Below are 14,570 nucleotides of genomic sequence, written 5' to 3' on the forward strand. Positions count from 1 at the left end.
ACAAACACAAATATTATGCCACATTGCAAAGTTCAAAAGACTAGAATTAAAAATTACTGTTATCCTCTCTCACCACTCACTTTTACTTATTAATTTTTTATTACTTTTAAAACATTTAGAAAACAAAAAAGAACTTAATTCACATTTCACTTTCAAATATTGATTACTTATTAATCAAATCACGTCTCAAACTATATGTCTTAACTAATAGACATTATACTCCCTCCAATTAAAAAAAGATCATCCCAATTTTTTTTAATCGGTTAAAAAAAATCCATTTTCTTTTTTAAAAAAAATTAAACTTTAACTTTCCACATAACATATTTAAGCCCACGAAATTAAAAAGGCAATTCAATACTTTTAACATCACTTTAATTTAAAATCACAAAGATTTAATTTTTTTTTCTATTTCAAATCGAATCAAACATCAGGAAATAATAAAACGTTATTATGTTGATCATTATTTCTTAGATAAAATACACAAGTTAAAAAAGTTCTAATGAGTATCCCTCAAATCATAACCATCAGCACGTTTCCTCAAATTCTGTATATGTTCATCTTTGTTATTATTATTGTTGTTAGTAGATGGATATTTATATCCCTTTTTTCATTTCATCATTAGCATCATCAACCATGGCATCTTTAATGTTATTTGTTGTTTCTTTAGCTGCATCCCATGCTTCATCTATACTCTCTTTTGCCTTTTCACCCACGTCTAGCCCGGTCTCTACTGCTTTTGCTGCTCCATCCGTCAAGCTCTCTCCTACGGAACGCGCCCGTTCCTCCCTCCGATCCACCGTTCCATCGTCCACGACGGTACGAGGGATCTGAGAAAATATTTTACAAATATTTTGATTGATCAATACACACATATAAAATGCACTACAAAGTTTAAGTGTCATTATGTTCATAGTAAATAGAATGTTCATAGTATACAGGATTCTAAAAATAAGTGTCATTATCATATATAGTATGTTCTAGAGGCGTATACAGAATTTTAAAAAAAAAAAATTTTAAAAAATGAGTGAACTATTAGAAAGACGGAGCTGAAATATTGATTTGATCGAGATTTAGTTCTTTGAAACTAAATTTTAAATCTTAAAAATCATGGATCCTAACATATATAATATTACTAGTTTTTAATTTAAAATCAAAATTTAATTTTAATAATATAAAATTTTTATCCTAATTTTAGGCATTTTCAATATTACCCGGTTGATGATTATTTTGAGAGATTTAAGTAAAAAAAAAAAAGATCATCGAAACACCGAGTTAAAAAGGTGTTACTAATAAAAATAAAAAATAAAACAGCTAGAGAAACCTACATGAATATACTAAAATAAAAAATTATTTGTCATTTAGCAATAATATCTTTCTTTTTTCACTCGATCATTTTAATTCATTTATAATACATATTAAAAAAAACAATTTATTATTCATATATAATACAAATTTTAATAATAAATTATACATTTATTAGACATTTTAATAAACTTATAATACAATTTGTCAAATTTTTATCAAACAACAATAATATATTTCAAAACATAATTATCAATCATACATATTACGTACATAATTCACTTTTAATTCATATTGTAGAGTTGATATGTTATTGTTATAAATGGTAATAAATAAAAAGTATTGCTAAATTCAGCTATGGTTTAAAATCAGCAATGGTTTATTAGAATGTACTAATTTATGTTAGTTTTCCAAATTTAAATTTTTATCTTTTGCTGAGAGAGGTCACTCAATTAACATTTGAGTTAATATATGCTTACCTTTAACGAGAGTTTAAATCTCTATTTTTAAATATTTCTTTAAAAATGTAAGAATACTATATATATATTGCGCTAAATTTACACCTCTATTTTAAATTTTAAAAAAATAAGTAAATGTAATTTTTCAAATATTCGAAGTGTGACATAGTAGATTTAATATAGTGTTAATAGGTACAAAATACGTAATAATACCACCGCATACGATATTCATTATATCATTAATTAGTAACAAATGTATGTAAAGTACTTGTTGTACTTCTATATAAAATAAGATAATTTTAGTTTGCCACTTGTTATATAGTGATTATTATAACTACTTAAAAAAAAAATTAACTACGAATTAGTAGCTAAATAACTCCTAACTAAGTGATTTTTCTTATAATCTAGTGCTAATCCGTAGCTAAGTAAAAATGAACATCAAAATTTTTGCTTGTTAAATCCTTATTTTCAAGTAGGAGGATCAATTAACAATTGAGTAGTTATAATACGTAAAATTAAAGATAAATCTTTTCATTAAATCAATTAATTTTATACATAACAAACTAAAATTAAAAAGATTAGAGCTTTGTAAATTACCTTAAAGTCATTGTTTGATGCAGAAGTAAAAGGCACAAAGGATATAAATATTCCTTTATTTGAAGTACTCTGAAGAACATTCAATATTATGGTACCAACTCTTTTTCTTGCCAACATTTTTTTCTCTCTATATTTTAATTATTTTTAAGAGCTCTATAGACTATATAATATAATGTTTAGTAAATAATTTAGTAATTAAAACATGCGGTCCTGTCCTTAAATTTAGATTCCAAATAAAAGAAAAATACAACGATTTGTGACACGTATGTAATAATATATAACACGTGTACTATGTACCAAACCTTCTACGTGTCGAGACCATGCAAAGGCCAACAATTGTTTCACCCCTCTATTTTGATTTTATGTATTATTGATTCGATTTGTTGAGTTTTGATTTTAAATATGTTAAATAAATAATCTAATCAGATAAGATATTTTTCTTGTAGGTTTTGGATTTATTGATTTGATCTTTAACGTTTAAATTTTTATTTGACCAATAAAAAAATACTTATAAAACAAAAATATGATTTTTCTAATAAATTTGATATGAAAACATAATAATGTAATTTTATAAATACTCATAAAATAGAAACAAAAATAACAAACATGAAAGGAACTATGCAAGTGTATCACAAAGATAAATATAGAAAAATAAGGTTCTTACATTAAATTTTAACGTTTTTTTATAATGTGAAATTATAAACTCAAAATTATTATAAAGTGTAGATCAAAAGTTTAAAGGATAAATATAATGACTTAGTAAGATATTGAAATTAATATATACTATTATTTATGTACAAATAAATATAGTAAATTACTAATCTTAATGGATCATCGATTTATCCAATAACTCAATATTAAAAATCAATACTGAATTGATAAGCTATTAATATTTTTATAAAACCATTAAAATCTATTAACTCAACACCCAATAACAACAAATCAATAATATTTTTAATCATTTAATTGTCGATCATTTTGATTTTTGTATATCCCTAATTCAAAAACCTATATTAAAAATTAACTAAATTTATATTGCGACTCACACAGAAATAGTACTCCCAACCAGACATGATAATACATCTTTTTTACATATACAAAAGGAAATTAACAATCTTTTAGGGGTATAAATATAATAAACTGAGTGTAGAAAATTTAAATGGATTAAAATTGACTCAAAGTTGATAAATGAAGGATCACTAATTCGTTCGACAAAATTAAATAAATGAGTTGAACTTAACTCGATAAATTTTGATAAACTTTTTATTTATTTAATCATAAATAGTAAATAAAATAACAAGCCTTTTAATAAATATTTGATTAATTTTTCATGTTAATTAGCGCTATATATATTAATTTATCCCAAATATATATAAAAGGGGGTAAATTATAGAAATCACATACTTTTAAGGTAAAATTATAATTTATCACTTAAAAAATTTATAATTACAAAAATCTCTCAAAACAGATACAATAATATAAAAGCTAGTACATTAAAATAATGCATGAGATACATCAATCTGATGAGCGAGGTACATTTTATATATGATATACTAATCTGATGCGCGAGATACATTAATTTGATGTGCGAGATACATTAATGTGATGCGCGAGGTACATTTTATACATGATACACAAATATAATGCGCGAGATACATTAATATGATGCGCGAAAAGAAATTTTTTTAAAAATTTATAAAACTTGTAGGAAATAATGGTAATAAGTAAACTAAATGATGAGATTTTTGTAATAAATAAATAAAAAAAAAAAAACCTATCAACATGCAACTAATCTAACTACTTTTTATATACATTTTACTATCTACATATACACAATGATTTGACATATATCTCATCCAAAAGAAAATTTGTGTAAAAATAAATATTTTGGCTTAACACAAATATCTATTTATCAAATACCAAATATATAATAGTGTCAAGCTAAAGCTAGAAATGTCATAATCATCCCTTAGCCTAACACAATAATTATGATCAAGAAAAGGATAGTGAAACTTTTGAGAACATATATATGTGACATCTCAATTATCAACTACTCCTATTCAACTTGCACAACTTGAAACAAACTCATCTTTTTGTTAAAAGTCACTTTTTCCATAGGCAAAGCATGCATGTCTTGACATTGTGTGATCCTAGGAAAAAGACAACATTATTTAAAGAAAAATAGATAAAGTCTTGTCTTTTGTTTATTCGGTTTGATATCCATATTAGAACTAGATTGATTCAGGTCCCACATTATAGTGAAAGTGTAAAATGCTCTCTAACAAAGACAATTTAAACTCGAGATATTTAGTTAAAAATGAATGAGTATTTATCATTTCACTGTAGTCCTGACAAGAGGATATTTATGTATGCGCAAAGTCAACTAGACGTCCAGAATTTATATATATATATATATGTAATTATTTTTTTTATTAAAGGTGGTTTTGACACTATTCTTTGTGTTCCCCCTTCACAATATAAATGAGGTTATTTTTGTGAATTCATTTTTTTCCTATTCAAATGATAACCATAATACATGATTATTTCTTCATAATTATTAGATCATAAACTATAGTTTTTTCTTATTAGAATATTACATTTTTAGGTGAATTCTGCCCCTCAATAGTTAATAGTATTGGAAAAAGGAGGGGGGATGTCTTGTAATTATTTTAGGAAGAAATAAACTCATTTTATGTGTGACTAGAATAAAAAATATCCCGGTACGCATTAGTTGAAGGTGCATGAGAGCTGACTCAAACACCACGATTTTAAAAAATTAAAAAGAATACAAGATCACCATTCACCTCCTCTGTACAAATTGGCATAAAAGCAATGCATAATGGGAGAGAATACACTCTTTGATTACAATTTGTTTATCTGATTTTGACTTGACAATTCAAATATCCGTTAATCTTGTGGTATTAAATATGTCATATCGAAAGTTAGAACTAACGAGTTGTCAAAAAAAGGAAAGATGCAAAAGGAAAATAAGACAAATAAACTGAAACGGAGCTCGGAATTAGTTGTATATTGGTAAAGGACTTGTCCCCAAGTTAAGCATATGTATACAAACACAACTATCACTATTTTTTGTGTATGAAACAAAGTGAACCAAACAAAGCAGTTCATCATAAGTTTTATAACTAACTCTATAAAATTGAAATTTTCTGTTGCTTTACATTGATATTTTTTTCACTTTTGTAAGCAAAAGAAGCTAACTCTACAAGGAAAAACTAGTTGAATCTCACCTCTCCTTTACACTTGCGATTGCCTCGAGCCACAAGACAACTTGATCGATCGAGGGCCTCTGTCGTGGATCTTGCACTATGCATTGACAAGCTATACTTAACACCTCCAGAAGCTGCTTCTCGTAACTTGTATCCCATATCGTTGTATCGAATATCTCCTCCGCTCTGTTCTCAGATTTCAGTTGAAAAACCCATGACACCAAGTCCCTGCAGTTTTTCCCCCTGCATACCTCCACGGGGCGCTTGCCTGTCAATAGCTCAAGTAGAACAACACCAAAGCTGTAAACATCACCTCGAAAAGTAGCTGTTAGTGTTTGACTGTATTCAGGAGGAATGTATCCTAAGGTTCCAACGAGATCTGTTGTGACGTGAGTATCATAGGGACGCAACAGCCTTGATAGTCCGAAATCAGCTAGATGAGCTTCAAATCTCTCGTTCAAAAGAATGTTGCTGGTTTTAATGTCGCGATGAACTATATTTGGTTCCTTATGCAAATAGGCTAATCCGCGAGCTGCTCCTTGTGCAATCTTTAACCTCATGTCCCATGTTAATGAGCTCCCGTCGACTCTTTCATGTAGCCAATAGTCCAAGCTTCCATTTTCCATGTAAGAATATATCAGCAATCTATCACTCCCGTGTTGACAGTAACCTTGAAGGGATACCAGGTTTTTGTGCTGAGCTCTCGAGAGGGCTTCCACTTCAGCTTGAAATTCGCGCTCCATCTGACCACAATCTCCAGAAAGCCTCTTGATCGCAGTCTTTATGCCATTAGGAAGTTCCGCCTTGTAAACAAGACCAAATCCTCCACATCCAACAATGTTCGACTGGTTAAAGTTGTTTGTTGATTTAAGCAAGTCTGCAACAGTCAGTTCCTTGCAATCAGAATTCTGAAAAAGTACCAACTTAGAAGGAACAAAAGTATCAGACGATCGAGGTGGTCTGCTGAAATCTTCCTCGAAGTCCCCAATCTGGTGACCAGCATCTCTTCTAGACACTCTAAGCAGCACTATTGCAAGAAGAAGTGCAATTCCTACCCCTATGCTGATTGTAATTCCAATAATTCCACCTCGGCCAAGCCTACTACTACTAGAAGGATGAGGACTAGCCGGTCGGAGGTCCAAATTGCTGGCAGCACAAGGAGAAATGATTTTTCCACAAAGTCCAGGATTACCCTCAAAGCTCGAGTTGGGAAAGCTCAAGAACTGGCCCCCTGTTGGAATCGCTCCCTGCAAGTGATTATTAGCTACATTGAACTTGGAAAGAAATGTGAGCTTATTGAGCGAAGCAGGAATTGATCCATTGAGATCATTACATGAAAGATCCAAAACTTCCAGGTTCCCCATATTTGAAATCGAGCTAGGAATAGTCCCCGTAATGTTGTTCTTACTGAGATCCAAGACATGAAGTTGTTTCAGCCGACCAATTTCGGGCCAGATTGTCCCGTTTAGTCTGTTATTACTCAATAAGATAGACGGAGGGAAGCTTGAAGCCTGATTGTACTGCAAACCACTACCGCTTTGATTCCTCTTGACAAACAACGGTATACCAGTGGGAGAATTCAGACTAGATGCATAGTTGTGTGGGGAAATGAGACTCTTAAGATCAGTTAAATTTTTTGGGATTTCACCTGTGAGTGAATTATTCGAGAAATCCAAGTAGAACAATTTTTCCATTTCACCAATCCAAGTAGGAATTTCGCCATCCAAATGATTCCATGACAGGTCAAGCACTTGCAATTTACTGCAATTGTATAACCATATCGGAATTCGCCCATCCAGACCACAGTTCCCCAATGCAAATATCATCAGGTTCTCAAATCCACTCACATTTTTCGGAATCTCTTCACCACGGAAGTTCCTGGTGAGAATAAGAGTTGAAAGATTTCTGCAGTGCTGCAGAACAGATAAAGCTCCAGACAAATTTGAAAGGGAATTATTGGACAACGAGAGGAACACAAGCGATGAAAGGTTTGCATAGTTCTCAGGAATTGGCCCCGTGAATTCGTTTTTGGCAAGACTCAAGATTTTTAATTCCCGACTAGAGAGTGATACCGGAAGATTACCTTTGAAATGGTTAGTTGCAAGATCAAGTGTGCACAGACTTGTCAATTTAGTAAAATCAAGATCAACAGGACCAGACAAAGAATTATTCCTAAGATCAAGCACCCTAAGCACAGAAAGATACGAAATCGTAGAGGGCAATGGTCCCGAAAATCTATTAGAATGTGCAGCTAACTGTTCTAACAATGTCAAATTACCAAACACATTAGGAAGCAAACCATGAAAGCGATTTCCTGATAAAACTAAGGATTTCAGTTTGGAAAGCTTACTAAGCTGTGGACTTAGCTGGCCTGAGAAATTATTGGCAGACAGTGAAAGTTGCTCCAAAGATGTCATCGAATACAATGAGTCCGGAAGGTGACCCCCGAGATCATTAGAATCCACATGTAGCTGCTGGAGCAATGAACTGCAATTATCTAGTCCTCCAAGATCACCAGTAAGATGATTAAGTGATATATCCAGAACCTTAAGCTTCTTGGAGAAACTGCAAATTTCAAACTTGAAACTACCAGTAAACGAATTGTTGCTTATGTTAAATGCAACAAGGTTAGGGAATTCACCAAACTCACTGAAATTTCCAGTGAACAAATTGCTTGATATATTGAGAGAATGGATTGATTCCAATCCATCAAACACCCTCAACACTGGTCCAAGCAACACATTATGACTCAAATCAAGAACTTCCAACTGCTTCATTTTGGACAAGTCCAAAGGCAATCCACCTTCCAAATGATTGTGCGAAAGATCGAGCAATTTCAACTGATCCAATCTCTCCAAGGACTGTGAAACCACACCCCTCAAACCTTTTCTTGACAAATTTAGCCTGATCACTCTACTTTGAGTAGAAACATTACCACAGACAACCCCATCCCATTTACAGCAATTAGGTTCATTAGACCAAGCTGATAGAATAACCCCATTTGTTAGATTGCCAGCAATTTCTTTCAATGCCAACAAATCATATGGATGACAGTTTTGAACTGGGGTTTCAAGACTCAAAGTTGTACAAAACAGATAAGCCAAAAACACCCAACACACAAAACTCATTGGCAGAAACTCCCAAATCACCATTGATGAAAACACACAAATCTTTATATAAAAGCTCAAAATCAAGATTCCACCACCATATATCCCAAATTTTACAGTTCCAAAATGAAGAAAAGTTTCCACCTTTGATGCAAAATAAGCACCAAGAAAGAACCTTCCTCAGATCCCCTAGTACAAAAAAATCAAATCAGATCCCAAGACTGTAAAAATCAAGATTACTTAACGGTAGCAGCAGGGCACCACCACCCTTATTATTATAGTAAAGAAAGAAGAGAACCCCAGTTGCAGAAACTTCAAATAACACAAATCCCAAGAAAACACCTCAAAAATCTCAAAGAAAAAAGCCTACCAACTACTTGTAATTAAAGCAAGCCCTCTAACTACTTGTATGAATTAACAAACACTTAACTCCAAATCATAAATAAATACACTAAATTACAAAACTCAAAGCCTAAAACTAGCAAGAAAAAAATGAAAAAGATCAGATTTTTTCAACACCCCATCACTTGTAAGAGAAGCAAGAACCCAACTTTCAACTCAAGCAAACTTTTTTAGTTAATTTCAAGAAAGAGGGGCAGAATCTAATAAAGAAAAAAAGAAGATTGTACATTTGTTATTTAAGCTGATAAAGATTGAGCTTTCAAATCAAAGGAACACTTATTATTAAGATTAAGCTAAGTTTAAAAAGCCTTTATTTAGGCTTGTGAGCAATGTCAATCAAGAAAAAAATCCAAAAACAAAAAACTTAGGTTGAGTGATTTGAAAATGGTGACAACATAGAGCTGACTTTCCCTCATTTGTTTCTTTTTTTTTTGCCAAAAATTTCACAGTTTCTCATTCACAAAGTCTGACTTTGCTGTCCCAACACCCATTATTTGTCTTTATCTCCTACATATACACACTTGCTTACTACATTAATTTGGTGCGGTCTTACGAGGACCAAAAAAAAATTTCTTTCACCATTCCCACGCGCTGTACAAAGCTGTCATAATACCTTGCTGAGTTTTTTTTTTTTTTTTAACGGAGAGTCTATCGAAAATAAATAAGTTAGATTTATGATAAAAGATCGAAATGAACTTCTTTGGTTATACGTATCGTTTCAATCCATGATAAAGAACTATATATTAGTTGAATAATTTTTTGTGAAAATTTTTTTAGTTGAGTGACTTTGTGTGAAGAACATTATTAGTTGAGTGATCATATCAGATATTAACTAGTGAATTGGAACTAAAATGAGCACATTTCATATACATTAAGGACTACTTCGATCAAGTGAAATACATTAAGGACAATGATAAAGCATTACTCATATATTAAGGACCATTTTGGTCATATTCACCATACACTACACCCCATCAAACTCCACTTGTAGAATCACACTTGATATGTCGTTGTATGAGACAAAGTGTTAGTCATTAACAACTTTCACATTCAAAAAATGAAACTATTTGCGAAAATTAGAATGTTACGATTAAAAGTGTGGAAATATTGAGAGATAGAATTAGAAATAATGATATTCGAGATACGGTGGAAGCGACTTTAGTGAAAGACAAGACGTAGAAAATGAGACTGAGATGTTTTGATACGTGAAAAATCCAAAAGAAGTTATTATGACCACATTTCATAATATTTTAGTTGATAGGTATAAATGTAATATACGATTATCAATTTACACTCTCACATAAAATACACACATATATATAATGATTTATGCATAAATACCTAACTTTTATATAACTAAATTGTTCAAAACTAATTTTTACGTTATTAATACGAGCCACCAAACAATTCCTACTATAACAAGCTTTTTGGGGGTAAAGTTTAAGGATGTTAGATAAAGAACATGCCATACTTGTTAACTAGATGAAAATAAAATATAGATATATATAATAAAACTTAAATATCTTAATAAACATTAATGATGAAACTCATGGATGGGCTATTAATAAGGCTCCAAAAGAGGAATGACAAATGATTATTTATTCAACACACTTTCTAAATAGTTTGGTTGAAAAAAAAAACTTGGTAGTTAAGTTGGCAATATAATTTAGATGTAAACTCATGATGTGATTCTAGAGGTTTGAGCACTAAATTGAATCACAATTAAATAAAGATAGGTTGTGATTAAAAAGTAACAATAAGAGGAATAGACTTTAGAAGAATTAATGGATAGGCATAAATTTATTTGAGCATGTTATATTATATATGAAATTTCAAAATCACTTTTTAATGAATTTTCCATGACACTTTAATCTCTTTATTGTTGATTGAAAGCTTCATTCATATCTAAGGTAACTCATACCCTCACTCTTGCTATCATTCCTGCTCTTGATTTGCATCAAATCACTTTATAATATGTTTATTCTTGAGTTTTAATATGTAAATGAAAAATAAAGAGTTCGTAAACTTTTAAAAAATCGTAATTTTTATAAATAATTGCAAATTTTTTGAAGGGCAAGAAAATTGTAATTTTTCAAAATAATTGTAATATTTCTGATAAAGCACAATAAGTATATATCCGTACTGTTCTTTGTTGTTTAAAAATAAAGGAGTTTCATTTTTTTTTCAACGATGAATTTCCTAAACTTCCTTTTAACCTGCACAAATTAATTTTCGTCATTTATCATTAAGTGATTCGCTATTATTGTAATTTTAGGTACTAATAAACTGGTGAGTAAGATCACTCAATTTTGGGAGGATATATTCTAATTTCTCGTATACTTGAGGGAAATCATTTTCTTAAGGACACATTGTACATTCAATGGGCTCATTTTTTTCTTTCAATATTGTTTCTGATTTGCTGCATATTATATTTTATTTACTAATTTTAAAAATACTCTCCAAACTTTGTTGTTTGTTATGAAGTTCTTCAAAGATTGTTTTAGGTATTTTAGTAACACAGATAAACAACAATCTATATTGAGCATGCATAATTCGGTGGCATGCATGACACGTGAGTTTTACTTGTACCAGAGCGCGTGATAAGTCAATTAAATTTTTTTTTATAAAAGAATAATATCTTTCGTCTGATCTAACTCTCATCGCCATCATATACCTTCATCATCACGATATCCACGATAATGGACAATATAGCAGAAGAAAACCAACGAAGGAGGGGTGGCTCATAAATTTGCCAGGTTATTCAGCATGAAACTCATACAGTTCACTTTGTTTACTACGAGTGACTCAATAAACACGCCCGTAAAGTAAGCTCAAGTGATCAATTAATACAAGATTATTGCTAATTCAAACAAAATATTTATATATTTTACTGATAAAATAAATTTATTTTCCGCCCCCGCCCCCCTCCCTTCTTTTTCCTTTTCTTTTCTAGCAATATAGAGTATCAAATTGTCATATATTATAGTGAAAAAAAATTAAAAAGTACCAAACGTACCTTTACTAGTCTACTTGCAATTATTCCTATAGATAGATTGCCTAGAAGAAACTCGATGAACACTTTGGACTTTTAAAACGTGACAGTACACATACATTAAATTATTATAAAAAATTTCAAATCTAACTTAATTAGTTGCCAATATTGAATAAAAAAATAACTTAAGTTGCAAATGTCATTATTTTTTTTCAAACAAATGTCGTAGTACGTGATGCAATAACAAAGAATAACGCTCATATAAGTACATATTATATTATACATTATGATAAGACCAATATAACATCATATATTATATAATTAAATTAAATGTGAATATGGTCAGATACATTATATTATTACAGCTCAAAGGAAAGAAAAGGACAGTTGTGGAGTCAAAACTATGGACTGGCAATATTAAATAAACTAGGTTGAGTTTTGCCTAATATTTTTTTCTTTTTATAAATTATATAGGTGTATCGAATATTAACTTATTTCCTATTTTAAATATACGTATTCAAGACGTTTCTTATAATTCAGTTTGAGGATATTATTACAATAATAATATATTTAATATAAATTATAATGTTACTTACAATTCTTTTTTGCGAAAAATAGTATTTACATAGCCTTATAACCCTATTTAACTTTCTTTTTAAAAAGAATAATATATTTTTATATTTGGTAATAGTTTAGTTTTAAAATATACTTTATTTATTTCTAATTACTTGTCAATTTTCTTTTTTAACTTGTCTATCGACAAATCAAGAAAGGATAAATATTTTTACCTATCATACCTTTAATTAATTACTTTTAAAAAGGTATGAAATTTTTGAAAATCTGATATTTTTAATTATCCACTTCATAATTAATATGGATAAAATTATAACTCATTATGTCAATAAATTGTTTTCTTAATATGTTTATCATTTAAAAGTGGACAAATAATAAACATTGAAAACATACTTTATTCTTAAATAAAATAATTTATCTTCATATAAATATCTATAACATATTTCAAAAATATAATTTAAAAATAATTTTTTTAATTAAATTTTATACTAAAAATCAAACTAACTCGTATAAAACAAAATGAAGATCATTAAGAATACGTAATTATTAATTAAGTAGGAGCATTAATGGGAGGTCAAAAGACCGGAAATAGCCGGTGACATAGAGCGGCGAGGCATGCGGAAGTCACGGGAAATAGTAGGTGATTTGGATGAGAGCCCTACGTGTCAAGTGTGAATAAGAACTCAATCCGTTTGGATTGATTTAAAAAAATAATTTTAAAAAGTATTTTTGAAAGTAGTGAAACTTATTTTTAAAATAAGTGGTTATGTGTTTGGATAAAAATGTTGAAGTTGAAAAAAAAAAGTTATTGATGTGTTTGACAAATAAGTGTTGATAATCACTTTTTAAATCAAAATGTCTGAAATATCCTTAAAACTGTTAACATGATAAAAATTGATTAATTAAGGTTTTTATACTTAAAAACAATTAAAACAAAATTAATTTATATTTTACATCCATAAGTAATAATATTTCCTATCATTCACATATTTCTTTATCATCACAAATTATTTATAAATAATAATAATAATATATAATAATAAAAATAAAAATAGTAAAATAATAATAACAATAATAAAAATAAAAATAATAATTATTATTATTATAATAAATATAAATACTAATAAATAAATACTAATAATTTAAAAAATAAAAAAAATAAAATAATAATAAATAATTAAAAAAATTAAGGGCAAAAAGGTAATATACTTGGTCAAATAAAATGAATTTTAAGTTGAAAAAAAAACATCTCTCACCTAACTTTTAGCTTTTGGTTTAAAATAAATCATTTGATAATTGTCAAATACTCTAATAAGTCAATAATTGACTTTTAAGTCAGTTTGACCAGCTTTTAAACCCATCCAAATATGTTGTGAACCAAACACACTTATTTCTTTAGCTTTTTGGCCTAATAATAATAGTTTCAAAGCAAGTGGTTTCTTGATAAAATAATTGAAGATAAAACTTAGTACTATCATATTTTTCGCTTATATCGTTTTACTTCATCTACTTAATGGACATGATTTTTTTTAAGACGACACTTATTAACGAAGAGAGTAATGACATCTACACCCCTTCTAAAATTATATTAAATTCCAACTTCATAATAGACGTGATTTTTTGCTAAAATGAGGGAGTAATGACATTTTCTAAAGCTATATGGCATTTTCAAAAACATGTACTAATTAGATAGTTAAGTTAATCACGAATTTGTAAATATGTCAACTTAATTAACACATAAGGGTAATGACATCTCCACCACTTATGAAACTATATAGCATTGCATGCATCTTTGTAATAGATATGAATTTTGCTAAGATGACACTCATCTACATCCCTATTAAATCTATATTGTATTTTTAATTAAGTTAAAACATAAAATATATAAATATATGAGCTCAATTTATTAGTT

General features: G+C 29.2%; 1 protein-coding gene and 1 long non-coding RNA gene across 2 annotated transcripts; both read right to left on the reverse strand.

Moving 5' to 3' along the window:
* Nucleotides 1–375: 375 nt before the first annotated feature.
* On the reverse strand, nt 376–2,495 carry LOC104648565 (uncharacterized). The gene is made up of 2 exons (XR_011210898.1): nt 2,358–2,495; nt 376–827 (listed from the first exon to the last, which is right to left on the reverse strand). It is a non-coding gene; the product is annotated as an uncharacterized lncRNA (long non-coding RNA).
* A 2,864-nt stretch (nt 2,496–5,359) lies between these two features.
* LOC101258171 (phytosulfokine receptor 2) lies at nt 5,360–9,578 on the reverse strand. The gene has a single exon (XM_004244191.5). The coding sequence runs from the start codon at nt 8,734–8,736 to the stop codon at nt 5,602–5,604; it is 3,135 nt and encodes a 1,044-aa protein (XP_004244239.1). The 5' UTR covers nt 8,737–9,578; the 3' UTR covers nt 5,360–5,601.
* Nucleotides 9,579–14,570: the final 4,992 nt, after the last annotated feature.

Source organism: Solanum lycopersicum, chromosome 7 (genome assembly GCF_036512215.1).
Source record: "Solanum lycopersicum chromosome 7, SLM_r2.1".
Lineage (NCBI taxonomy): Eukaryota > Viridiplantae > Streptophyta > Magnoliopsida > Solanales > Solanaceae > Solanum > Solanum lycopersicum.

Bases quoted from the DNA above. Each gene is read 5' to 3' on its own strand.
- LOC101258171 (XM_004244191.5), bottom strand. From the start codon at position 8,736: ATGGTGATTTGGGAGTTTCTGCCAATGAGTTTTGTGTGTTGGGTGTTT.